At 44.5% G+C, this 27,790-nt stretch overlaps 1 protein-coding gene across 1 annotated transcript in view; it reads right to left on the bottom strand.

The window, feature by feature from the left end:
* The window catches only part of PPP1R21 (protein phosphatase 1 regulatory subunit 21), a 247,552-nt gene that overhangs the window by 3,500 nt on the left and 216,262 nt on the right, over positions 1 to 27,790 (bottom strand). Inside the window, exons 19-21 of the mRNA XM_082252349.1 lie at positions 20,283 to 20,399; positions 17,311 to 17,409; positions 2,630 to 2,758 (exon numbers count right to left, since the gene is read on the bottom strand). Of these exons, the coding sequence (XP_082108475.1) occupies positions 2,630 to 2,758; positions 17,311 to 17,409; positions 20,283 to 20,399 (345 nt within the window). The remainder of the gene's footprint in view (positions 1 to 2,629; positions 2,759 to 17,310; positions 17,410 to 20,282; positions 20,400 to 27,790) is intronic.

The raw sequence follows: 27,790 nt of genomic DNA, 5'->3' as shown, positions 1-27,790 counted from the left end.
GACCCGGACATTCTACCTGCACAACAGCCGAAGAGAAGACCCGATCAAAGCCGCATTCGGCTCTGATCGGGTCACCATGTAAAAAACCCAGACATCACTTCCGGGTACTGGGGGCAAATTAAAAAAAACGCGAGCATTCAAAACAGCCAAACTTGGCGTTTTGAATGCTTTTAAGTGCCGAGGAGGGGTTTGGGGTCTTTTAGCCCCCCAGATCCCTCCACAAGAGTACCTGTGAAAAATAAAAAAGCATTTTTTTTTTAAATGTCTGAAAATATCGGCCGATACCAATATCCGATGACAAAAATATCGGTATCAGAACAAAAAAAAACGATATCGGTCGATCACTAAGTGTGAGTACCCAATTTGTCTGTTTTAAAATAAAGCAAGAGTTTAAGGTATAAGTAGTATTGGATTTTTTTTCTCTGCATATACCAGCTGTGAGTTATTGGCTCATTGCACGATTACACCACGAGGACAAAGCGGCGCCAAGCCGCGGCTTTGTGTGTGAATGGGCAGCAGCTCAGGAGCGAGCTTTGCCCTGGTTGCGCTTAGGAATGCCGGCGAGTGAACCGAAAAAAGGAGGATCAGGGCTGCTCTGTGCAAAACCACTGCACAGAGCAGGTAAGTATAACATGTTATTTAAAAAAAAAATTCCCATTAATATCACTTTAAGGTAAACAACATTTTGACTTTAGAACCACTTTAAAGTGGTTCTAAAGTCAGAAGTTGTTTTATCTTAATGCATTCTATTCGTTAAGATGTGTGCAGCAGCCCCTCTCTGCCCTCTTCCTAATATATACCTGAGCCCCATTTCAATCCAGTGATGTTGCATAAAAAGCCTCGGCTGTCCCTCCTCATTGGCTGAGACAGCAGCAGGCGACATTGGCACCTGCTGCTTTCAAAGTTCGTGAGCCAATGAGGAGCGAGGGGGTGGGGTCGAGCTGCGGCACCATGTTTGAATTGACACACAAATCAGCAGCTCTGCTCAGATGCCCCCATAACAAGCTGCTTGCTGTGGGGGCACTCGGCAGGAGGGAGGGGCCAGGAGTGCCAGTAAGGAACCCGAGAAGAGGAGGATCTGGGCTGCCCTGTGCAAAACCAACTACAGGATGCAGGTAAGTACAACATGTTTGGTATTTAAAAAAAAAAAAAAAAAAGAAAACAAGACTTTAATATCACCTTAACCACTTGCCCACTGCTCACTGTGCTGCTACTGCGGCAATGTGGCTCGTTATCGTCTGGCGACGTAGACCTACGTCACCAGACATTCCCCTCTCTCGGCGGCGCACGCCCGCTATATTCAGTTACAGCGGGAGTCGGGCCAGGGGAAGAGCGGCGGTGATCACTGCTGCTCTTCCCCGATCGTCGGGGATCCAGTGTGGAAATCCCCCCGCTTGTGTAAACAAAGCGGGCGGATCTCCTAAGTGACAGGCAGGGACAGATTACAGGATTCAGCATAGCTGAACCTGCGATCTGTGCCTGTGTCACATAGTCCCCTCCCCCCACACGTCAGTAAGCACCAAGCATACATTAACCCCTTGATCACCAATAAAAATTAACCCCTTCCCTGCCAGTGTCATTTTTACAGTAACAGTGCATATATATAGCACTGATTACTGTAGTAATGTCACTGGTACCCCCAAAAGTGTCAAAAATGTCAGTCAAGGGTCCGATCTGTCCGCCGCAATGTTGCAGTCCCACAAAAAAAAAGAAAATTGCAGATCGCCGCCAGATTGCCGCCATTACTAGTTAAAAAAAAAAAAACAATAAAAATGACAAATTTCCCGTAGTTAGTAGCTGCGATAACTTTTGCGCAAACCAATCAAAATACGCTTATTGCGATTTATTTTACCAAAAATATGTAGCAGAAAACAAATTGGCCTAAAATGTTAAAAAATTTAGATTTTTACATTTTTTTGGGGGGGGGGGGATTCATATAAAAAATTTTGAAAAATATTGTTATTTTTTCAAAATTGTCGCTCTTTTTTGTTTATAGCTCAAAAAGTAAAAATCGCACAGGTGATCAAATACCACCAAAAGAAAACTCTGTTTGTGGGGAAAAAAAGGAATTTAATTTGGGTACAGCATCACACGACCACGCAATTGTCCGTTAAAGTAACGCAGTGCCGAATCGCAAAATATGGCCTGGTCAGGAATGGGGTAAAATCTTCCGGTCTTAAAGTGGTTAAAAATACGCTCATTGAGAATTTTTTGTCAAAGACATGTAGCTAAATACATTTTGGCCTAAATATATGACAAAAACTGAATATATTGGATATTTTTTAACTGTCAAAGTAGAAAAATATTGTTTTTTTTTTTTCAAAATTGTCGCTTTTTTTTATTAATATCGCAAAAAAAAAAAAAAAAAATCGCAGAGGTGATCAAATACCACCAAAAGAAAGCTCTGTTTGTAGGAAAAAAAGGACGTAAATTTCGTTTGGGTAGGGCGTTGCTTGACCGCGCAATTGTCAGTTAAAGTCGCACAGTGCCGAATCGCAAAAAGTGGCCTGGACGTAAGACAGCAAAATCCTCCGGTGGTAAAGTGGTTAATTTATAGCTTTTACCACGACTGAGGCATTTTACATAGAAATAAAACTGTACACACATATGTATGATAAAATGTACTTACCTTGCTAGCCATCTTTAAAGTATCTATTTCTTCCCGTTGTTTGGATAGCGTTTCATTCATAACACAGAGGTGATCACTCATCATGCTCAGCTGATCTTCATAACTCCTTTTAGTTGTAATTAATTCATCCTAAAAAGCCAAAAGCAAAAAAATATAAAAAAGAAAGAAATAAAACCGCACAAACGGAACTATGAAGACAGTCTTGTAAGGTCAATAGAGAATAGGAAAAAGCTGCAATGACTTTGTTCATCTCAAGGACAGAGAACCTCTGGAGTTTTATAATGAACATGCCAGAGAGAAAGGGAGAATCAAAGAAGCATGAAATCATCATCACCAATATACATAAATATACAAAGCTGGTATCAACTGGCATTCTGCTATTTAACCTCAGAGTTAATACAAGTCACAGCATGGCTTGCCACCCTAAAGGCTGTCCCGAATATTGGCAGAATATGGGCAGAATATTTGCAGGTATTTGCCAGTTCATCTGAAAGTACAGCAGCCTGTGCAACAGAAGGTCTAACGACTGGCTTTTATTAGGCAGCCATGCTGGAAAACCAGCATTCAATCAGCGCTTGCAGTTAACTGCTGACCGGTGTTTATTCTGGCAGAGGGGGAGGGGCAATCCCCGTGTCAGAACACAATAGCTCATAGGGGAGATCGCTGTACTAACATTGCATAGTTAGTACGGTGACCTCAAGTTTTTTTTCATTTAATCCACAGGGTTGAACAAAAGCAACTCCCCACGTGTACTCAGCATAAGTAGCCTGGCGTGTTCCTATGGTCTTCACTGTCAGGAAGGACTGCACGGAGGACCCTGTACCTGTCACAAGCACCTGGAGGTTGTAAGATGGGGTGATCTGCTCCAGTCTGCTATGTATCATTATTTCCATGATTCCATAGTGGTTGATGGCTGCGTTACCACATGAGATTTGTTGAATCAGGTATATTAAGTGGCACGGTCTGTGTGATTTATCACTGATCCTTGGTGACAAGCGGTACATCGGGGGACAAGTATAAACAGTTGTATGATCTATGCGACTGCATGGATGCAGCTTTCTAGGCGGACGCACTGACTGCAGACGGTGATGGCTGTGATGGCCTAGATCTTCAGAGTGCAAATTCTTGCATTATACAGAAATATGAGCCATATTTAGGATCTATGATCTAGGTTCCATCTATAGTTAGTCATAGGAAGTGTTGTATGAGTGGTTTGAACTCGTGGTTGTGTTCCAGCGGTAACATTGTTTTTTTTTTTTTTTTTTGGGGGGGGGGGGGGGTTTTGTAGGTTTTGGATATCTTAGCAATTCTTGTTTGTATTGTATTTATGTATATTTTATAATAAATGAGGTAGAATTTTTATATCCCTATATGCAGCCTGTGAAGTGCAAGGCAACTCCTACAGGCATCCTATGCAAAGCACAGCAATGCCTTTATGCCAGCCTATGCGGTGTGTAGCAACCCCTAAATCCAGCCTGTGCAGCACCCCCTATATCCAGCCTGTTCGGTGCATGGCAAACCAGATGTGCAGCACTCTGCAATCCCTATACACAGTTTCTACAGTGCACGCCAACCTTTATGTGCAGTCTGTGCAGAATGTGGCACCGACTATATTCAGCCTGTGAAGTACGCAGTGTCAGGATTATTTGGGGAGGTAAAATTTAATAAGAAGAAAATGAAAAGTTATATTTTATTTTACATAGAAATGAAGCAGTGGCGTCCATTTTGTTAAAGGTCACTAAAAGTTCAAACCTCCTTTAACAAAAAAATGCCTGTTCAGGAAATTCTTAAACAGGTTTACCCCAGACATGCTGTGTTGACCTAAGGTAATAAATAAATAGTCTGTTGACTTTCTTTAAGATAAAGTTTAAGACACTCTTCCAAGGTAATCTTATCTCTGTTTGGAACCATAAACCTTAGTATTTTTCTGTGTTTAAACCCATTTAAAAATAGGATTTACAGATACGTTATATCTTATACGTAAAGGAATATTAACAATGAAAAATATATATAACTAGCATATATATATATATATATATATATATATATATATATATATATATGTAGAAAACTGATATATATTACAATTGTTTCATATTTGCTAAAAACTCACTTTACTGATTTTGATGACTCATGACTACATGTCAAGAAAGAAAGACTTCATGCTAATCCTTGTAAGTGGTAAAGAATCATAAAACTTTTCTGGCCTTGCCAGGTGTTTAATTTAGAAGTCTGAATTGTAAGCCATCTGTCAATTTAGGGTGCAAAGTTTATTTGAAGACAAATAATGCTGCTATATTGCTATATGCCGAAGCTAAGAGCAATGCAAGAGTGCCATCTCTGGTGACTGAATGCTACTACGGTAGTTGAAGTCTTGGGTTAAAAAGTAAAATCCAATATATTTTAAACACAATATATTAAATATTAGAATGGTGTTATCAAGATTAATTCCTTATTTAGATACATGATGGATATTAAATGGATTAAATAGACATGTCATAGATGAGAGCATGGTTACATTTTATGTTGTTTTATAATAGTCTTAAATGGAGAAATCTTTATTTAATTTTAATATACTGGTTGACCAAGAGGTGTCACCCTATGACATCACCAGTTAATGAATAAGATGTTCCAACCAATGAGGATCATGTTACTCCCTCTGGGTTTAACTTATGGTAATTTTAATAGTCCTTTGTTCTATACCATATAAAAGCCCAGATGAGAGAGACACAGGTCACATGACATCTTGCCCAATATACATCACACATACAACATACACACTACTACAGCTATGCATAGACTCATCTACACAGACTCCATTTCGCTCTGCCATGTATCTGAACCTTTGAGGGACACCAAATGAAACTCCTCCCTAATTGGCCACCATCTTGGAAATGCAGCCATCTTAAGGAACCTGGTAACAACCATTCTAAGCTAGTGGCCATTTTAAATATGGTAAATATGCCTTGCTAATTATTTGATTATTATTCAATATTGTTTATGTACTTCCTTAAATGTTTTACATTTCATATTTAAAGGGTAACGAAAGTACAATCCCAGCCGTATAAACCATATGTAGATTTTTCTCTAAAGAGATGATTTTTGTTTTTATAACATTTTTTATTAATATCAGATTAAGCGCATTATTTGAGATTTTACGTCTTCCGTTTTGCATGGCTTATTCTCACTTCATCTGCAGTGGAATGACTTTCGACCGTATGATTCGCAGACAATTGTGGTCTGATTATATAGAATATTCATTTATGGTTTCTACTACATCTGGGAAAAACGTAATCTTGTTTTATTTTCACTTTCATTATTGAGCTACCAATCACATTGCATTTATTGTTTGAAGTTTGTATTTTTGTAAAGTTATCTTTTTGTGTCATCTCAAGCTTGATCATTTATCGTGATTACATGTCTCGTGAATAAAACTTTTATATATTCCATTCTGTAGACTGTTTTCACTAAGATTGGTATATGCTTTTAAAAATAAATTAATCAATAAAAAGAACTCGCTACATATTGATTTATGGACATAAGTGGAGAATCTCCTACATCACAGATCTTTGCTTATTATTAACCATAAATAAACACTGTTATATTCAGAGCAGTATAAACATTCTGACATAATGGAGGCACAGCGAGATATTATTAATGTATTATTAATTCTGACAGCAGCAACCCCAATATGCAGATGATGCAGCGAGCGGCAACCCCTATATCCAGCCTGTTTGGCGCATGTCAACCCAGATGTGCAGCACTCTGCACTCCCTATACACAGTATCTGCAGTGCACGCCAACCTTTATGTTAAGTCTGTGAAGAATGTGGCAACCAGTATACCCAGCCTGTGAAGTACGCAGCAAACCCTTATATGCAGACGGTACAGCAAGCGGCAACCCCTATATCCAGACGGTGCAGAGAGCAGCAACCCCTATATGCAGACGGTGCAGCAAACCCTATATCCAGCCTGTTCGGCGCATGGCAACCCAGATGTGCAGCGCTCTGCAATCCCTATATGCAGCTTGTGCAGTGCACGCCAACCCTTATGTGCTGTCTGTGCAGAATGTGGCAACCACTATATCCAGCCTGTGAAGTATGCAGACACCCCTATATGCAGTCGGTGCAGCGAGCAGCAACCCCTATATCCACCCAGCCTGTGTGGCACAAGGCAACCCACATGTACAGTGCTCTGGAATCGTTATAAGCAGTCTATGAAGAATGTGGCAACCTCTATATCCAGCCTGTGCAGCAAGCGACACTCCTTATGCGAGGTACGCAACAACCCCTATATTCAGCCTGTGCAGCACACGGCAACCCCGATATACAACCTGTGCAGTGCGCGGCAACCCCAACATGCAGCCTGAGCAGAGCGCGGGAACCCCAACGTGCTGCCTGAGCAGAGCGCGGGAACCCCAACGTGCAGCCTGAGCAGAGCGCGGGAACCCCAACGTGCAGCCTGAGCAGAGCATGGGAACCCCAATGTACAGAATGCGGCAACCTCTATATCAAGCCTGCACAGTGCACAACCCCTATATGCAGGCTGTGGAGCAAACGCCACTCCCTATGTGCAGTGCACAACCTCTATATCCAGCCTTTACAGTATCCGGGGACCTCTATACCCAGCCTGTGCAGCACACGGCAACTCCTATATGAAGTGTGTGCAATGCTTGGCAACCCCTATATGCAGCCTATGTAGTGTGGACCAACCCCTATATGCAGTCTCTGCAGTACTCAGCAACCACTAACTCTTTCAAGTTGCCTAAAGTATTGAAGCTCTTCTGTGTCATTTTTAAAATGTAAGCCTACACATTCTTACAAATCAAATTATCTGAACTGTCAAGAAAAAAAAAAAAAGCAGCAAAAAGATGGGAAGCCAAAACCGTGAATGGTACGTGTCTGCTCCGGGTTCTCTTTTACAGTCTGTTGTTATTAAAACATCCATGTATCTTCCTGACAGTGCGCACAAATGGCAGACTACATTATTCATGTCTAACATAGGAGACCGGAGCACCGCTGATGGCAATCTGTATTCTTCAACATAAAGGTCATCAAGGAACGGAGAGCTCAGGGAATGAGAGGCGATAACAAGAGGGGAGAATGGGATGACAGGCATTAATACAAAGAGGAAAAACGAAATGCTATTTAGAAGGCATTTCTATAAAGTGACTGCGCCTGATGAGTGAACCGAGCAGGAAATCAGCGGAGATGTCCAATATTCTCCTCTACGTGATGGCAGAATTTGTACCGGATCAGAAATGGCCGACTACAAAGAGCTTCTTATCTGCCATTAAGCGAAGAATCATTGGAGCCTTCAAGGGGAAGCCAGCCATTCCGTCCTACCACACACGACATATATCCCACATATCCATTTCTGCTCCTTTCTTATCCTACTTTTATTAGAGAAAACTAAATTTAAATGTTGTCCAAGTCTGTTTATCTTTTAACATGCAAATTTCTTAGTGTAGTCTGTAAACCCCTGGTGCCCAACCTATGGCCTTTTGGCACTTTTTGTGCAGCCCTCTGGGCCCCTGCAGTGCAGACAATAATCTGCGTTTCCCAACTGTCCTGTTATAGCTGGACTTTCTAGCAGTCTGTAACATGCCTCTGATCTAGGACTGCCTCCTGAAGTATGTTACCAGTCTCCAACAACGCCTATATCATGTCTGCATATCTCGGACCATCTCTTGTACCATGCCTGCAATAACAGGTGTGCACCCCAAAGCTTGCGCACGCGCGCGCGCGCGTGTGTGTGTGTATATATATATATATATATAGCATCCGGAAAGTATTTACAGCGCTTCAATTTTTCCACATTTTATGTTAACCACTTGACCACCGGAGGATTTTGCTGTCTTACGTCTGGGCCACTTTTTGCGATTCGGCACTGTGCGACTTTGACAATTGCGCGGTCGTGCGACGCCGTACCCAAACAAAATTGACGTCCTTTTTTCCCCACAGAGATTTCTTCTGGTGGTATTTTACCACCTGTGTGATTTTTACTTTTTGCGCTATAAACAAAAAAAGAGCGACGATTTTGAAAAAATAACAATGTTTTTCACATTTTTTTTATATGAAATTCCCCCCCCAAAAAAATGTAAAAATCAACCTTTTTTTAAATTTTTGGCCAATTTGTTTTCTGCTACCTATGTTTGGTAAAAAAAAAAAATCGCAATAAGCGTATTTTGATTGGTTTGCGCAAAAGTTATTGCGTTTACTAAGGGAAAGATTTATGCCATTTTTGGTGGTTTTTTTTTAAACGAGTAATGGCGGCGATCTGCGATTTTTTTTGCGGGACTGCGACATTGCGGCGGACAGATCGGACCCTTGACTGACATTTTTGACACTTTTGGGGGTACCAGTGACATTACTGCAGTAATCAGTGCTATAAATATGCACTGTTACTGTAAAAAAAACACTGGCAGGGAAGGGGTTAATTTTTATTGGTGATCAAGGGGTTAATGTGTGCATGGTGCTTACTGACGTGTGTGGTGGGAGGGGACTATGTAACCCAAGGACAGATCGCAGGTTCAGCTATGCTGAAACCTGCAATCTGACCCTGCCTGTCACTTAGGAGATCCGCCCACTTTGTTTACACAAGCAGGCGGATCTCCACACTCGATTCCCCGACGATCGGGGAAGAGCAGCGGCGATCGCAGCTGCTCCTCCCCTGGCCCGACTCCCGCTGTGACTGAACACAGCGGGAGCGAGCCTCCGGCGGCGCGCGCGCGTGCTCCGCCGAGAGAGGGGAGTGTCTGACGATAACAGACCACTTTGCCGCAGTAGTGTTAACGTAAGCAGACGGCAAGTGGTTAAAGTTGACTTCCCCTGTTCACACTAGTGCGATTTGCAAGGCACGACAATGGAAAGGAGAAATAACCATAGCGCAAACAGAAAGTGGATGTGTAGCCCATATGTGCCAAAATGTCAATGTCTGGGGAAATGTTCTTAAAAAATTCCACTGTATATATGGCTGCAGGCCTGCAGCACTTCTTCAGAAAGGGTATTGGGAGCCTCTGTAACTGTGAATAAAAGATAAATAAAGAAGGTGCAGGCTAGCCTATAATTGTTTTGCTTTCTGTACTTCCCTGTCTCAACTTAGTAATTGCAAATACTCTTTCTGAAAGAGTATTTGCAATTACTTGAGACAGGGAAAGCACAGAACGCAACGTAGTTGGTGCCATTGGGGAGAAAGAGCGACCAATCGTTGGTGCCATTGGGGAGAAAGAACGACCCATCGTTTACTCATAGCACAAGACCCTATTTGTCTGTGAGCCAGATGCAGCCATCAAAAGAGCCACATCTGGCTCACGAGCCATAGGTTCCCTACTCCTGTTCTAGACGAACAACCATCTCTGCAGCACTCCAATCAGGCCTGTATTGTAGAGTGGCAAGACAGAAGCCACTCCTCAGTAAAAGGCACATGACAGCCCACCTAGAGTTTGGCAAATGACAACTAAGGGGTTGCAGACCATGAGAAACAAAATTCTCTGGTCTGATGAAACAAAGATTGAACTATTTGGCCTGAATATCAAGTGTCATGTCTCGAGGAACCCAGGCACCGCTGATCACCTGACCAATAGAACCCCTACAGTGAAGTATGGTGGCGGCAGCATCATGCTATAGGATGTTTTTCAGCGGCAGGAACTGGGAGACTACTCAAGATCGAGAGAAAGATAAATGCAGCAATGTACAGAGACATCCTTGTTGAAAACCTGCTCCACAGCACTCTGGACCTCAGACTGGGGCGTTCATCTTCCAACCGTACAATGACCCTAAGCACACAGCCAAGATACAAAGGAGTGGTTATGGGACAACTCTGAAGATCCTTGAGTGGCCCAACCAGAGCCCAGACTTGAACCCGATTGAACATCTCTGGAGAGATCTGAAAATAGCTGTGTACCGACGCTCCCCATCCAACCTAATGGAGCTTGAGAGGTCCTGCAAAGAAGAATGGGAAAAATTGCCCAAAAATAGGTGTGCCAAGCTTGTAGCCTCATACTCAAAAAGACTTGAGGCTGTAATTGGTGCCAAAGGTGCTTCAACCAAGCATCGAGCAAAGGCAGTGAATACTTATGTACATGGGATTTTTTTTTCGTTTCTTATTTTTATTAAATTTGCAAAGATTTGAAACAAACTTCTTTCACATTGTTAATATGGGGTATTGTTTGTAGAATTTTCAGGAACATAAATGAATTTAATCCATTTTGGAATAAGACTGTAACATAACAAAATGTGGAAAAAGTGAAGTGCTGTGAATACTTTCCAGATGCAGCTCCCTGACTGAGGTCCAGTATTGGGACGCCTGCCTTTACAAGCACATGAACTTTAATGGCATCCCAGTCTTAGTCTGTAGGGTTCAATATTGATTTGGTCCACCCTTTACAGCTGTAACAGCTTCAACTCTTCTGGGAAGGCTGTCCACAAGGTTTAGGAGTGTGTATTGGAATGTTTAGCCATTCATCCAGAAGGGCATTTGTGAGGTCAGGCACTGATGTTGGACGAGAAGGCCTGGCTCGCAGTCTCCACTCTAATTCATCTCAAGGGTGTTCTATCAGTTTGAGGTCAGGACTCCCCACCCCAAACTCGCTCATCCATGTCTTTATGGACCCTGCTTTGTGCACTGTTGTGCAGTCATATTAGAACAGGAAGGGGCCATCCCCAAACTCTTCCCACAAAGTTGGGAGCATGAAATTGTCCAAAATGTCTTGGTATGCTGTGGCCTTAAGAGTTCCCTTCACTGGAACTAAGGGGTCAAGCCCAACCCTTGGAAAACAACCCCACACCATAATCCCCCCTCCGCCAAATGATTTGGACCAGTGCACAAAGCAAGGTCCATAAAGACATGGAAGAGTGAGGAACTTGACTGGCCTGTACAGAGTAGTGACCTCAACCCGATAGAACACCTTTGGGATTAGAGTGGAAAATGCGAGCCAGGCTTTATCTCCAACATCAGTGCCTGACCTCAAAAATGCAATTCTGGGAGAATGGTCAAACACTGTAAAACATTGGTCAAACTCCTGTCAGGTTTTTATTGCCATCTAAAGGAAAGATTTCGGGCTCATCCACACAAGTTTAGAGTCTCCTATAGCGTGAAGACCCATTTGTCTATTCTTTTGTACTAGCAGAGTGGAGCGCAGGCAACCTATATAAGTGAATGGATATGCATTGGCTGTACAGGACTTACTCTTACAGCCAAGTGACAGGTACAGGTGCATAGCCCTGGATGCACAAGCTCTGCATTGAGAGCTGTGCACTCATCCCTGTGCACCTGTCAAATTTCACTCACATAGGTAAACTTAGACTTTAAAGTGGTTCTAAAGCCTCAAGGTTTTTTACCCTATTCTATTAGTGAAGGTGAAAAAACCTCCTTTGCTGCAGGAGCCCCCCATTCTTACATGAGTCTGATCCGATCCAACGATGTGCTGTCGTCGCTGTCTCCCTCCTCATTGGACAGATTGATAGCAGCGGAAGCCGTTTGCTCCTGCAGCTATCAAATGCAGTGATGAGGCAGTGTGGGGGCCGAGTCCCCCGGTCTGTGTCAAACGCGGACTAGGTGGCTTGGGAGCGAGCACACACGGGTGCCCCAGGGGAAAACTGGATTTTTTGACTTACCGTAAAATCCTTTTCTCTTAAGTTCATTGATGGACGCAGTTCTCTCTGATTCATATCAGTAGGGTTATACTGCCCCCTACAGGAGTAGGACACTAGGCAGGAAAAAGTTCTGCCTACGCCTATGGGCAGTCCCGGAGGGTACACCCTCTCTCTTCCTGCATAGAGGTCAGTTTTGTATCAAAGCAGTGTCAGAAAGTAACACCAACCCAACTCAAAATAAAGGGGCGGGTACTGCATCTGTCAATGAACTTAAGACAAAAGGATTTTACAGTAAGTAAAAATCCAGTTTTCTCTATCGTTCATTGACGGGCGCAGTTCTCTCCGATTCATATCAGTAGGGACGTCCCAAAGCAGTGCCATAAAATGAGGGGTGGGAACAGCAGAAAAGAACAAGTCCCCAAGGCCAAAAACAGCCAACCAGGCAACATAGGACTCATCGGAACAAAAGATGAGGCCCACCTGAAAACAAACAGTAAACACCCTCAAGGAAGGCCAAAAGCCCTCCAAACAGCAACCAGCAAAAAACCTTGCGGCCGAAAAAAAAAATACTTTATATGCCAGGACCATAGACCCCAGCAAGGAACTAGGTCCTTACTCCTGACTAGGCAGATTAAAACTGACATCCTATGCAGGAAGAGAGAGGGTGTACCCTTCGGGACTGCCCATAGGCGTAGCCAGAACTTTTTCCTGCCTAGTGTCCTACTCCTATAGGGGGCAGTATAACCCTAGTGATATGAATCAGAGAGAACTGCGTCCATCAATGAACGATAGAGAAAGTGGCTTTCCCTGGGGGCACTCGCCAAAGAGGTGGGGCCTGAAGCGCTGGCAGGGGTCCCAAAAAAGGAGGATCAGGGCTGCTCTATGCAAAACCATTACACAGAGTGGGTAAGTATATGATGTCTGCTTTAGTTTTAAAAAAACAAATGTTTATAATCACTTTATTGCAAGAATGAGGTTGTGACCACCAAGTTTTCACCTTCAAGAACAAGCATGCAATGGCAGCTACATTATTTTAGAATGACAAGTTCTCTTTATTGGTATGGAGAAAAAGAAAAAATAAAATGGACAGGGTGGGCTTAACTGGTAGAGAGTATGGGGGCTTATTTCATATCTGCAATATACAAAAACAACCCACAGTAGGAATACAAAAAAGAAAATGTCTATTCCAAATCTGCTCAACTGGGAAAACTTCTTTTGCTCCCAAACAGCAAGTTGATTTTCTCGTTCACCCCCTTGTAGCTGCATTCTATTACCAAACCCTCAGACACTCAAACTTTCAGGACATTGCGGAGACTTGCAGGAAACCATGCAGAAAGATGGTTCAATCATAATTCACTTATGTGAGATCTGCTCCTTGTTCAATAATTCTCTTTTGCAGACGAGTAATACTGCTGAGGAAAAACTGCTTCACAAGCTTTAATGATACGATAAATAATCAATGGCTCTCTCTTCTCCGTAACAATGACAATGCGCTGAATGTACAGCGAGAACAAGATGCAGCTTCTGACAACATAATCATCCATCTGATAGAGTAAATGAGGAATGGATCCAGATAAAAACGCTCTTTGTTAGCTGACATCTTGTTGTGAGATCAGTTATTATCCTCCTGAGAGCTAGTTTAAAGTAGTTTTAAAGCCTTACTGCATCAAACAGTCGCCTGTCATACAATTTAAAGTGGACCCCCACTCCAAAAATCGTGTGTGCTAATGCAACCCCCGTCCCCAATGTAAGATGCTGACCTGTTTATTTTTTTTTAAATAAAATTCAGCCCTGCCCCCCCCCTCCCCCACTTCAATTCTTACTACAAAAACCCACAAAAATTATATCTATAAGAGTGTAAATGGCTATGGTGCCAAAACCCAAAAATATAAGGGAGGTGCTTCCATAATTACACTATAGAAAAACCACAAAAGGATACAGCACCTATTAAGGCTACCATTAGTCTTTATTATTCATGGAACATATTGCCAAACACAAAAAAAAACAGCCACCCCCTACCTAAAAAGAGTGCATCCTTCCTCCCCCAAGATACTCTCCAAACCAAACCCCATCCCACTCAAAATCCAATTAGCCCACCCTACCTTCCCCAAGATTCTCCCCACCCCCCTATCCCAAGCCCAACCCCAACCCCACTCAAAACCCAAATAGCCCACCCTATCCTCACCCAAGATAATCTCCACCCCCTGACCTAAGCCCCACCCAAAACCCAAATTAGCCCACCCGACCCTGCCCTCCCCAAAGATCCTCCCTATCCCCTATCCTAAGTCCCATCCAACTCAAAACCCAATAAGCCCATTCTACCCTCCTCCAAGTTCCTCCCCACCCCAAGCCCCATCCCCCTCAAAACCCAATTAGCCCACCATACCCTCCCACAAGATCCTCCCCATCCCAAGCCCCACCCAAAATCCAACTAGCCCCACTACCATCCCCCTATCCTAAGCCCCACCCTACTCAAAACCCAATTAGCCCACCCTACAATCCCCAAAGATCCTCCCCAACCCATTTAAAACCCAATTAGCCCACCCTACCCTCCCCCCAAGATCCTCCCCACCCCCCAACATAAGACCCACACCAGGTATGGGTGGGCTAACCGGGTTTTGAGATGGGTGGGGCTTGGGAGAGGAAGGATGCATTGGGGTTGTCACTGTTGTTTTGTGTATAGATATATGGATTTTGTGTATGGATATGTCCCATGACTAATAAAGACTAATGGTAGCCTTAGTAAGTGCCGTATACTTTTGTGGTTTGTTTTCTACCTCCATTTTTGCCTAAGTAAGAATGATGTGTATTATGTCCATCTATGTCAGACATCCTAGGAGGCGCTAACATCCACAGAGCAGAAGGGGGCAGAGCAAACCGGGCACCTGCGCAATCAAGGACCTACACCCGGGGTCAGGAACCTTTTTGGCTGAGAGAGCCATGAACACAACATATTTTCAAATGTAATTCCGTGAGAGCCATACACTATATTTCAGGGGTCGGGAACCTTTATTTAAGTAACGCAGTGACGAATTGCAAAAAATGGTCTGGTCATTAAGGGGGTAAAATCTTCCAGGGCTGAAGTGGTTAAAGGAGCTGAAATATTAAAGTTGACTTTCCCTGTTTACACTAGTGCGATTTGCAGGGCACGACAATGGAAAGGAGAAATAACCATAGCGCAAACAGAAAGTGGATGTGTAGCCCATATGTGCCAAAATGTCAATGTCTGGGGAAATGTTATTAAAAAATGCCACTGTATATATGGCTGCAGGCCTGCAGCACTTCTTCAGTGAGGGTATTGGGAGCCTCTGTAACTGTGAATAAAAGATAAAAAAAAAAAAAAAGAAGGTGCAGGCTAGCCTATAATTTTTTGCTTTCTGTGCTTCCCTGTCTCAACTTAGTAATTGCAAATACTCTTTCTGAAAGAGTATTTGCAATTACTTGAGACAGGGGCAGCACAGAAAGCAAAATATTTACACTGACGAGTCTGACTGACTAACCTGTCGCTTCAGGACCTCCCTCGGCTCTACGCTGAGCCCGCGCTGCCGCCTGGAGAAGAGGGAGGTGGCCGGTGGTGGGTGGAGTAAATTTAGGAGAAGAGGAGGAATTTGACCAATGCCCTTGCTCTCCCGCTGTCACGTGACGACGCTGACGTCACGTGACATCACTGGTTGCTAGACGCCAAGCGGCATACTAGCAACCAGTGTGGCCGCAGCGCGCAGGCATAGACTCAATTCGGGGCTAATAATGATATACTCATAGCAGGAGACCCTATTTGTCTGCGAGCCAGATGCAGCCATCAAAAGAGCCACGTCTGGCTCACGAGCCATAGGTTCCCGACCCCTTTACCTAGACAGAAAGATTGCGGCCTAGGACCTGGAGTGCATCAGTAAGTAGCGGGTTACAACAGGACAATGCCGCATTTGCTGGAAGACAATCAAATATGACAGGGAAGGCTGGCCACAGACACTATTTATTGTCCGAAAAAAACAACAGATTCCACACAAGCGAGGTAACCTTGGAAAGTAGATAGAAAGGAGGGCCCAGGTTCCAGTATATGTGAGCTCTAAAGTGGGGTTAAAGAGGTTTTCTTTGAAAGTAGCAACAAGTACAGTCAATCCAAAGCGTTTGGATTGGGGCTCGGACTGTGGCCATTGGGAGTAGAAAAGGTCCCGACATCAGTGGTAAAAAAACAATGCCCAGTCGTTGGTGCCATTGGGGAGAAAGAGCAACCCATCGTTGGTGTCATTGGGGAGAAAGAGCGACCCATCGTTGGTGCCATTGGGGAGAAAGAGCGACCCATCGTTGGTGCCATTGGGGAGAAAGAGCGACCCATCGTTGGTGCCATTGGGGAGAAAGAGCGACCCATCGTTGGTGCCATTGGGGAGAAAGAGCGACCCATCGTTGGTGCCATTGGGGAGAAAGAGCGACCCATCGTTGGTGCCATTGGGGAGAAAGAGCGACCCATCGTTGGTGCCATTGGGGAGAAAGAGCGGCCCATCGTTGGTGCCATTGGGGAGAAAGAGCGGCCCATCGTTGGTACCATAGGGGAGAAAGAGCGGCCCATCGTTGGTGCCATAGGGGAGAAAGAGCGGCCCATCGTTGGTGCCATAGGGGAGAAAGAGCGGCCCATCGTTGGTGCCATAGGGGAGGAAGAGCGGCCCATCGTTGGTGCCATTTGGAGGAAGAGTGACCCATCCTTGGTGTCATTGGGAGGAAGAGTGACCCATCATTGGTGTCATTGGGAGGGGAATTTTGCCCTCTCTGGCCCCCGGGCCGCAGTTTGGAGACCAATGCTTTAGAGCAAAAAAGCAGTATCTGCCCTCTAATGGAAAGAAGCATTAGCTGTGCAGACTGGCAGGATAAACAGGTAGATTTTGAGTTCTACAAACGTAGTTATGAAAAATGTATAGTAAGAAGGAGATCCATTCTGTTTTTTGCTTTATGAATGGGAGATTTTATAATTTGACTGGCATTCTAATGCAACAACATTCAGCTTCCAATGAGAACTGACAGGGGAGTCATATTATACAGAAGAGAAGGAAGTCATGACTAGGATGGGTGTATGGGTACTGGTTGTTCTTACCTGTAATCTGCTGATGCTCTGACTGGCCGACTTTGTGTCTTCTGTTAAACTCTGATTGGATTTCTCTGCTAGCGCTAATCTCTTAGCAAGAGCTCGGCACTGAAAGTCAAGCAGGGAAATGTATAGAATTTACTATTTACAGCAATACTTTAAAAACAATCAGATAAAACATCTTTAGGAAATGCAGGGTTAGCGGAGATAAGAGATACCGATCTCATGTCTGTGAATGTATCCAGGTGTGTCAGATGCCGCATCCCCCACTGCATACAGTGGTTCCATCTGCTGGCCTCTCTGCCACTATACAGTAGAGGCTGGGGAGATGCACCACAATGCACAGCAGGGCCCCCAGCACCTGACACACCATGAAGCACGTTGGTCTGAAGATTCCGCTGGAAGATGTAGCTCTTGGAGAGCAAAGTAAGAACTCTGCTATCAGAGAGGCTTTCACTCAAAAGATGGCACTCTAAAGCAGCCCATAGTTTAGTTGATTGTCTTTCCTTCCACCATTGGTGGTAAGAAAGAAAAATCGCTTGATTCCCCCATTAACAGGGCCAGTGTTAGGGGAATCCCTCCCATGGCGCTATTGTGTTCTGCCAGCAGGGGGGCGCAGAGAGCCTTTCCAGCCAGAAGAACACAATGAATACTGCTAGCAGCTATAGGTGCTGATACTAATCGCATGTAAATAAATACGACAGGCTGGTGTACCCAAGTTGATCGGTGCATCGGCTTGTGTACAATTAGCTTGCCTATACATGGATCGAATCTCAGGCAGGGACCGGCCAAGATTCAATCCATGTATGGCCAGCCTAAAAAAAAATACAAATTTACCTTTTTCAACATTCTTTTAGTCCACCCCGCCTCCCATAGTCTTGTCCCCTCTGCAGCCTCCTGGGATACCCATGCAGCACAGCAGCCCACAGGTGGAGCAGGGGCACGTCATCGGGGTCGGCTGCCTGTACCTGGAAGTGGCAGTTGGGTTCCTGATAATAGAGCAGATGATGGAGGCTCGGGACCCAGGCTTTAGCACCTAAGGAGTGGTGGATTTCAAGAGGTACAATGGAGTTGCTGGACAGGGACATATGTAACTAGAGGACTACCCAATATAAAAAAAAAAAAAATGGGGGTGGGGTTCCATTTTAATGCCCAAGTCCAAAAAACAAGCATTGTGGGCTACAACCACACAGCAAAGGTGGATGCAAATTGCCTGTCTACTACTTACCCAATCCTCCATTCCTCTGTGCTGCTAAAGTGGTACCTAGAGCGTCCCCTACCTCATGCTTCAGCCGTCTAAAGTCCAGATATCATCAAGGTCAATGTAGGTTTCATAGCCCTGATTTAGATGTGATGACACCAAGGGACAGTCCACCTCCTGAGCGTTGTCTACCGGGGGAGCCGAGGATCAGGTAAGTTAAAAATGCAAAAAACCCTCCCCTAGACGAAACATGCAGTTAACCCTTGCAGCGCAGGCACAAGGGTTTGTAGTTGCCATTCACACCAGCCCAATCCACAACAATCGGGTTGATTTACTAAAACTGGAGAGTGCCAAATCTAGTGCAGCTGTTCATGGTAGCCAATCAGCAACTAACTTCAGCTTGTTCAATTAAAGTGGTTCTAAAGGCAGCAGGTTTTTTATCTGAATGCATTCAGATAAAAAAACCTTCTGTGTGCATCAGCCCCCCTCAGCCCCCAAAAACCTACCTGAGCCTCATCTCAATTCAGCAATGTGAATGAGTGTCTCGGCTGTCTGGGACTCTCCCTACTGATTGGCTTAGACCAGTGGTTCTCAAATCCGGTCCTCGGGACCCACTAACAGGCCAGATTTTAAGTATTACCTTGGGGGAGGCAGACTAGAATACTGCAATCACTGAGAAGCAAATGAGATCACCTGTGATGTAATTTAGTTATCTTGCAAACCTGGCCTGTTGGTGGGTGCCGAGGACCGGATTTGAGAACCACTGGCTTAGACACAGCAACGGTGCCACCTGGCTCCCCCTGCAATCAACATCAGTTAGCCAATGAGAAGGGAGAGGAGTGGGGCATACCGGCAGGTTCCCTATCTGAATAGACACACAGATCTGCAGCTCGGCTCGGGTGTCCCATAGCAAACTGCTTACTGTGGGGGCAATCGGCAGGAGGGAGGGGCCAGGAGCACTGGTGAGGGACCCGAGAAGAGGAGGATCAGGGCTGCTCTGTGCAAAACCAACTGCACAGAGCAGGTACGTATAACATGTTTGTTATTAAAAAAAAAAAAAAAGACTTTGGCCCCTTTCACACGAACGATCCGATCAGATCCGCCTGTCAGTTTCTTAGGCGGATCTGATCGGATCCTCCATGCATCCCTATGAGGCATCGGATGTCAGCGGTGACATGTCCGCTGACACCCGCTGCTTTCCGATTCTGATCCTGTCCGTGAAATCCAGACGGATGGAAACCCTATTTTCCATCCATCCAGGGGATCGGATGAGAGCAGACAGGCGGTCCGCTCTCATCCAATTCCTCCATAGAGAGCAGCGGGGCTCTGACAGCTCCCTCTCCGCACACAGAGCAGAGAGGGAGCTGTCACTTGCCTGCTCAGTGGGGACCGGCGGATCGATGAGCAGCACGTAGTCCGCCAACGGAGGCGGACTGTGTGAAAGGACCCTTTAGTATCATTTTAAGCTATGACAAAAAAAGCCTGGAAGCCTATTGGTTACCATGCACAGCTGCACCAAATTTTGCACTCTCAAGTTTTAGTAAACCAACCTCAATGTGATTATTTGAATGGGCCGCCTAATACAACCCCAAAGGACCAAAATTGACTCCTGCAGCGTTTTTAGTAGTGCATTACTACGTGTTGCATTGCACTAGGAAGGCACCACATCACCCAATTGGACAGATCGTGTGACATAATACAAAGACAATATGCACGTTTCATTTTTACAAAGCAGTTATGTCACTGAAAGCTGAGTTCCACCCACGGATTGCGCACATACCTCTGCATGGAAATGGACAGACTTGCTGTCAGCCAGCTGCAGCTGTGTGGTAAGATCTGCTATTCTCGTCATGTAGTGGTTTTTTATCAGCGCTTCCCTGGAGTCCTGATCTGGGACCTGTTCATGACAGAGAGGGAATTACTTTTAGAATAACCAGCCGGTCTGAAAAGTGCTGATCGACATCTGAACTGTCAGTCATTCTCTTATCTAAATCAATACTTGCCTCAGCTGCACAGCCAGTGAGGGTAGAGTGACTGCAGCACGATAGTGTGATTGTATTCTATCAGATGTCTTATTCAACAAAGCACTGTATAGAGTAATGATAATATGCAACATCCAATAAACCTTCGCAATCAGATTTCCACTTATTCAAGCAGATGTAAACACAATCATCACTAACTCTCATATAAGCTGTACCATTTAATGTAATATATAAAGTCATTGTTAACCTTTTTTTAAATTTGCAGCCTTCATTAAAATAATTCATTCACAAATAGATCTGGCACCTGCTGGAAAGTGATGGCAGGATAACATAGCCTAATGTGTCTTAAGCTGCTCTGGAAAAACTCTCCATGGGGAGGAGAGTCAATAACAAAAAACCCCACAATGTAGAACACTAGAGCGCTAAAAGACAGGTTTGGAAGGGAATAAATCCACTGATTATCCTGAACAGAACTGAACAGGGACTGGAAGGAACTCCTCAATAGGTATATTTTAAAAATCCATCTTTATTGAAGAAAGCTTTAGAATATGCAGGTAAATTACAGTTCAATTAAAAATGTGGGGTAGTACCTTGATAGTAACCTTACTATGTCCTCTGTGGTTTCATCTGCATCCTTGCCCACAACATTGGAAATGGATGGCCACACTTGTTTGTAGAGGGGCAATCCAATGGAAGGCTCTGGCCAGGGGGACCCACTAGACTGGGTGAGGGAGCCCAGACGGCCGGTGGACAGGTGTCCGAGGTAAGATGGAAAGAAGTCACGTTCCACGTCCATGGAACGCACTGGACAGCAGGAAGTAGAAGGGGCACTCGGTGATGACGTCGGTGAAGGGGCCCTCGGTGATGACGTCAATCACCGTGCCTGGAAACCAGAAGAACAAGAGGACGAAGGCACTGGAAGGCAAGCTTCGGAGGGTTGGTTCAGTCACTATAGCAACATGTTTTACGTGCCTGCGCCTTGTCAAGCTGCGCTTGACTTGACAAGGCGCAGGTGCGCGAAACATGTTGCCATAATGACGGGACCAACTCTCCGAAGCTTGCCTTCCAGTGCCTTCGTCCTCTGGTTCTTCTGGTTTCCAGGCACGGTGAGTGACGTCATCACTGACAGCCCCTTCACCGACGTCATCACCGAGCGCCCCTTCTACTTCTGGCTGTCCAGTGCGTTCCACGGACACAGAATGCGATTTCCTTCCATCTCACTTCGGACACCTGTCCGCCGGCCGTCTGGGCTCCCTCACCAGGACTGGTGGGTCCCCCTGGCCAGAGCCTTCCATTGGCTTGCCCCTCTACCAACAAGTGTGGCCATCCATTTCCAATGTTGAGGACATAGTAAGGTTACGATCAAGGTACTACCCCTGAGCTGTAATTTACCTGCATATTCTGAAGCTTTCTTCAATAAACATGGATTTTTTAAATATTCCTATTGATGAGTTCCTTCCAGTCCCTGTTCAGTTCTGTTCAGGATCATCAGTGGATTTATTCCCTTCCCTTTTCGCGCTATAGTGTACTATATTGTGGGTTTTTCATTAAAATAATACCTGCTGATCCTGCCATGCAAGTCCTTGTTCAGGCTCTTCCGGTTCACGTGACAACAGACAACCAGGGCCAGTTCACACTAGAACACGGGGGGGGGGGGGGGGGCAGGGCCCTCTTACTAAATGGGCACGCTGCCCGGGGGCCCCACCTGCCCAGCGACCCAGCCAAGCATTATTCCTGATTCCTGTGTGCAACCCACCGCCGAAATTAGCAGGTGGCAAGAGCCTGTCGGCCCTGCTCTGCTGTCAGGCCACTTGGGCTGTAGAGGGGGAGCCCACAGCTGCAGGAATGCCTGTATGCCTCCATGGGAACAGGCACACACAGGACAGTTGAGTCTGACTCCCGTCCATGTGTGTGTGTGTTCACCGGACCCAGCTGCCAAAGTTGGAAGCTGTCATTGGGCTTGCACTGCTGTACCAATAAATATCACCTTATGAATAATTTGCATCTTTATTCTCGTGGGTGATTGTGTAGGCAGGGCCCCAGTGCACTGCATTGCCCGGGGCCCTTTAATGCTCTTAAGATGGCACGGGGGGAGGTGCATTACCTGCGCGTCACCCACATCACGTTCAAAGCGCACTGCCTTTGCAGTGTTCGTGTAATTTTAACGGCACCCAAAATGCAGATTGCAAACGCAGTGTGTTTCCAGGTACCCAAATCGCTTGGTATTGCTGTACTATGAAATTAGGTAGGTCATGTTTTGTTTTTTAAAAGTAATGCATGCAAAACTTTACCCGCATCATGGGAACACGTGTATTGGGTGGCCTACCTACAAAAATAGCGATTGCCCTACACATGCTATATATCGGGGGGTCAGCAACCTGTAGATCGCGATTCACCAGTAGATTGCAGACAGGTGACTGGTAAATCGCGGTCTGGGTTATGGCTAAGCGCAGGTTTGCTGCGCTTAGCCATTACCTTTTATTATATCTTGTAGTTTTACCAACCCCCAACCTTACGTGTAAACAAACCCTAAGGGCGCTGCTGCCGGATGCAACTAAGGGCTCATTTACAAGTGCAGTAGGCACTGCTGCTTCTCTGAAAAGCGATTCAGGTGGGTGTTGACAGGTGGTGAGTAGGTAATATGTTGCCTCCTCACAACCTGATTTAAACCCATGAATGTCGTGCAATGTACACGATTGTGACACGGTAGATTGGCAATCAGAGGTTTAAATCAGAAATTGGTATGGATTTTGCGCTAGGATATCTAAGGAATATAGAGGCTGCTGCCTACCTAGAATACCCCAAGCGGTATAGTGCTATAAAAAGGGAAGGTATGGTGGTGCTGCCTAAAGGTAAAATATCACACATGCAAAATATAAATCTTATGTGCAAAAATATTTGTTAACATAACGTGAATAAAGTTTCATATGTGCTCAGGTGTGACCATATAAAAAATGTACTATAAAAATATAAATAAAGTGCTAAGTAAATAAGTACGATAAAATCTCATTGTACTATCTGATAAATGCAAATTACAGTGGTAAAAAATAAAGAATATATAAAACAGATCATAAATTGAGGTCATCCTCCAAAAAAATGTATATATAAAAAAATAGAAAATATGTATATAAAATGCATATGTAGCAGGTTTTCCAGGCATTGAGCCTGATATGGGTCTGCCATTGTTACCGGTTACCTCTCCAGCCCATGTGAGCTGCGACCCCGGGTGTGAGAACTGAGACAATGACAACTCCGGCATCCTTGCATTATGGTTTTATTGTAGATAAAGGGGATGGGAGAAGGGAATGAGTGGGATACTCTTTTTCGGCTTAACTAGATACAATTTGGGACTTTATCCGGAAAAAGTCTGTTAATGCTGCCTTGACGCTAGCCAGCGCTCACTGATCCTTAGAACACACTAACTTGACAGAAGTGCTGAATCCTCGACTCTAGATCCAGAAGACAGGACTGTGGAGCATAGAAATACTGACACTGCTACAATGCAAAGTCTCTGACCAATCTCTCCATCTGGCACTGGCTGGAGGTGGCGTGCTGTGAATTACTGTATAGCTGCAACTCTCAACTGGTACTCTGTACAATTCAGGGCCCAAACCGCTGACGCCCCCTTTACACTTTTAGCTCTTCAGGGTCCACTGACTATGTACCCCCTCTGCTACTTCAGGGTCCTCAACCTAGGTACCCTCTTTACAGCTAGCTGACACTGGATCCCAGAACCTCCTCCGGAGTGGTCTCCTCTAACTCTTCAGGCAGACCCCCAGGGGCAATCCTCAGTACTCCCGACCTGTGTAGGCTTTCCTGGGACTGGACCCCTCTCACTCTCCGCTGGTTCTCGGCACACCGGATCCCCTCAGACATCCACTTCCTCTGACAGGAGGAGAGAGAGACATTTTCTCCCTCCTGGGACTCTGCTCCCGCCAAAGACACCGTGTCACGCTCTTCGCCCAAACTTATACCCACTCCCAGAATCCTTTGCAGCATACTCTGCCTTCTGGGCTAGTTACAGGCTTGGATGTGTCCCCTGATTGGGTTTCCTCCACTGCCCTATCAGAAGCTTCCACACTTGGAAACCATGACAACCTACCTAGCAATTTGGCCTATATCTTCTGATGTTTGTAAGTGTTTTTCTACATTTAAATAAAATCATCCGTGGGTTTTATGCTATGGCGTGTTTCTATATATTCCATGGTTGATCTGCATCGTTATTCTGAGTTCCTTGTGAGGAGGTTACATTGGAGCAGTTCCTTCAACATCTTTTTGCCCCTACAATACCTGGAGTTGGTAAGGGTGTTTAACCATTGGCGGTGCTTCTCCTTTCTGATTGCATGGTCGGGATACACCAGTCTAATGCCCCGTACACACGTGCAGATTATCTGCAGACTTTTGTCTGCAGACTTACCAAAACCATATAATATGAGGTCAAACCTAAACACTTTCAATTTGTATGCAATCCGGCAGGCCCTTGCACTACATAGAAAAGGTAAGTCTGCAGACAAAAGTCTGCAGATAATCTGCACGTGTGTATGGGGCATAACAGTTTATATGCTCTTCACACTCATCTCTGTGGTAAGCTGCTGTCCTACTGGGGGAATCTTTTGGTCTATTTGGTGATTTTTTTATTTAAATCTGGAAAGGAGTACCTATTGAGCTTCTGTGGTGGTCAAGCTTACTCTTTACACATCTCAATTTTCCTTTCAACACGGGAACGTTGGTGCTCCCACTCACCTTGGGTGTTAATATACTTTTGTTGTTTTTTGGTTTTACGCTATGGCGTTCTGTTTTTTTTGTATCACACATGCCACCATCTCACTGAGGAATCTACGTTGGAACCGGAAGGTCCACCTGGGTCCACCAGCTGAGGCTTATTGGAGTCATATTGATGGACTTACATATAATTTGTTTCCGGTAAGCGGTACCTGCAAATGTTACCTCATTTTGTTTCCAAATTTCTGGACATTATACAGACTTTTTTCACTACAATTTCAATTTGTATATTTCATCTTTAGTGCAACTTATTTTTTACATTACAAAAGGAAACATGGCCCTGCTGTTAGGCAGACAAGGCCCACTATGCATTTACCTAGCACCTACCTGTAGGGTGCTACACCAATAAATGAGATTAAATAAAAAATCTATATACAGTATCTCATCCAATAGTCCCAATATTTGTGCAAAGTGCAAAAACTCGTGCAAAAAGTAGGTCATATTTTTGATAGTGTGAAGATCACTCAGTGCAAGCAGGTGCAATCGTGCTCCCCAAATTGGATCACACTCACCAGAAAGAGGTACCCCTACAGGGGTCACAGGTATGAAGCCTGCAAGATTGAGTTGGTTTCCCCCCACTCTGGTACCAACCAGCACAGATAAACGTATATTGTAAAATAGTTCCAACGTTAATGGTGTATACTCCTCATGGCCATGCAGGAAGAAGAGGCTTTCATAGAGTAAATCCATTAAATGTAAAGGATTTTATTAAATAGTAGTGCACTTACATTAAAATAGAACGATAACAGCAGTGAAACAGTGCTCAATAGCGTTGTTCAGGTATCTTGAGTCCTGGAACGAAATGTGATCCAACAACCAGAAGTGACGGGGCGGAAGTGACGCAGTGACTCGCTAAGGATTTCTTCAAAGTGACGTCGTCAGGAGCGGCTCCCGATGACAACCCTCTGACGTAAAATAGAGTGTCGCTGCGTCACTTCCACCCTGTCACTTCAGGTTGATGGAACGCATTACGTTCCGGGACTCGAAATACCAAAACAGCGCTATCAAGCACCGTTTAACTGCTGTTATTCTATTTTAATCTAAGTGCACTACTTTTTAATAAAATCCTTTACATTTAACAGATTTACACTATGAAAGCCTCTTCTTCCTGCATGGGCATGAGGAGGATACACCATTAAAGTTGGAACTACCTTACAAAACATGTTTATCTGTGCTGGTCGGTACCAGAGTGGGGGGGGAGACCAACTATTTTGCTGGCTACATACCTGTGACCCCTGTAGTGGTACCTCCTTCTGGTAAGATTGGTCCAATAGGGGAGCAGGATTGCACCTGCTTGCACAGAGTGATCGTCACACTATCAAAAATACGAACTACTTTTTGCACAAGTTTTTGCACAAGTTTTTGCACTTTGTGCAAATATTGGCACTATTGGATGATATATATATATATATTTTTTTTTAATTTAATCTCATTTATTTGCATTTTATATATAGATTAGTGCCGGTTAACACTACTACGACATGTCAGGCGACTTGGTCGCCTGACAAGTCCTGCTCCATCCTGTGCAATTGGAACCGTTCTAATAGGAGCGACTCAAGTCGCTCCGACTTAGAAAAAGGTTCCTGCACTACTTTTCGCCGAAGTCGGAGCGACTTGCATTGACTTCCATTATGTGAAGTCAGCGCAAGCAGCGCCGAAGTCGCGGTGCACGGTGACTTGTTCAAGTCGCCCCAAAGTCGTGTCACCATAGTGTGAACCGACACTTACATATACATTTTTTGGAGGATGACAAACTGATGATCTGTTTTATATATTCTATATTTTTTAGCACTGTAATTTGCATTTATCAGATAGTACAATTAGGTTTTATCGTACTTATTTACACTTAGCACTTTATATTTATATAGTACATTTTTTGTATGGACACACATGAGCACATTTTACACTTTTTTCACATGCAAGGTTACCAGATATTTTTGCACATAAGATTTTTGCTTTGCATATGTCATATTTTCCCTGTAGGCAGCCCCACCATACCTTCCCTTTTTTAGAGGTTTAAATCAGGTGTGAGGAGGTGACACTGTGTGCCTGGTGATCTTTGACTTCTCCAGTGTTGTTCAGGTAGATCTCCACCTCTATATTAACATTCATGCCAAAGTGAAACCAATAAAAAAACTAAGCCACTATTCACAGTTAACTCTAAACTGATGACCATTTATAGACCATTTTTAGAATTGATTCAAAAATGATACTTGAAAAATGTTGGATTTTCAAACTAATAAGTAAAGTAAAGTAAACTTTAAAGTAAACTTCCATCTTTAAGTTCTACCTATAGGTAAGCCTATATTAAGGTTTACCTATAGGTAGTGTAAATATCAGCTAAACTTGCACCGTTTAGAAGATATTTTCTGTCCTAGCAGCACTAACGCATGTGCTCTTGAAGGAACGGCCTACCGTGCAGTTTCTTCAGAGCCCTGTAGTGTGACCGGCAGCTCCCGCGCGCATGCACTGGAGTGATATTGTCGTGGCTCTGGCCAGTCACAGAGCCAGAGTCAAAGTCGGA

Source organism: Pelophylax lessonae (assembly GCF_965119305.1).
Source record: "Pelophylax lessonae genome assembly, chromosome: 3".
Taxonomy (NCBI): Eukaryota; Metazoa; Chordata; class Amphibia; order Anura; family Ranidae; genus Pelophylax; species Pelophylax lessonae.
Note: the sequence above shows the minus strand (reverse complement) of the source record. Positions and strands in the feature narration are given on the sequence as shown.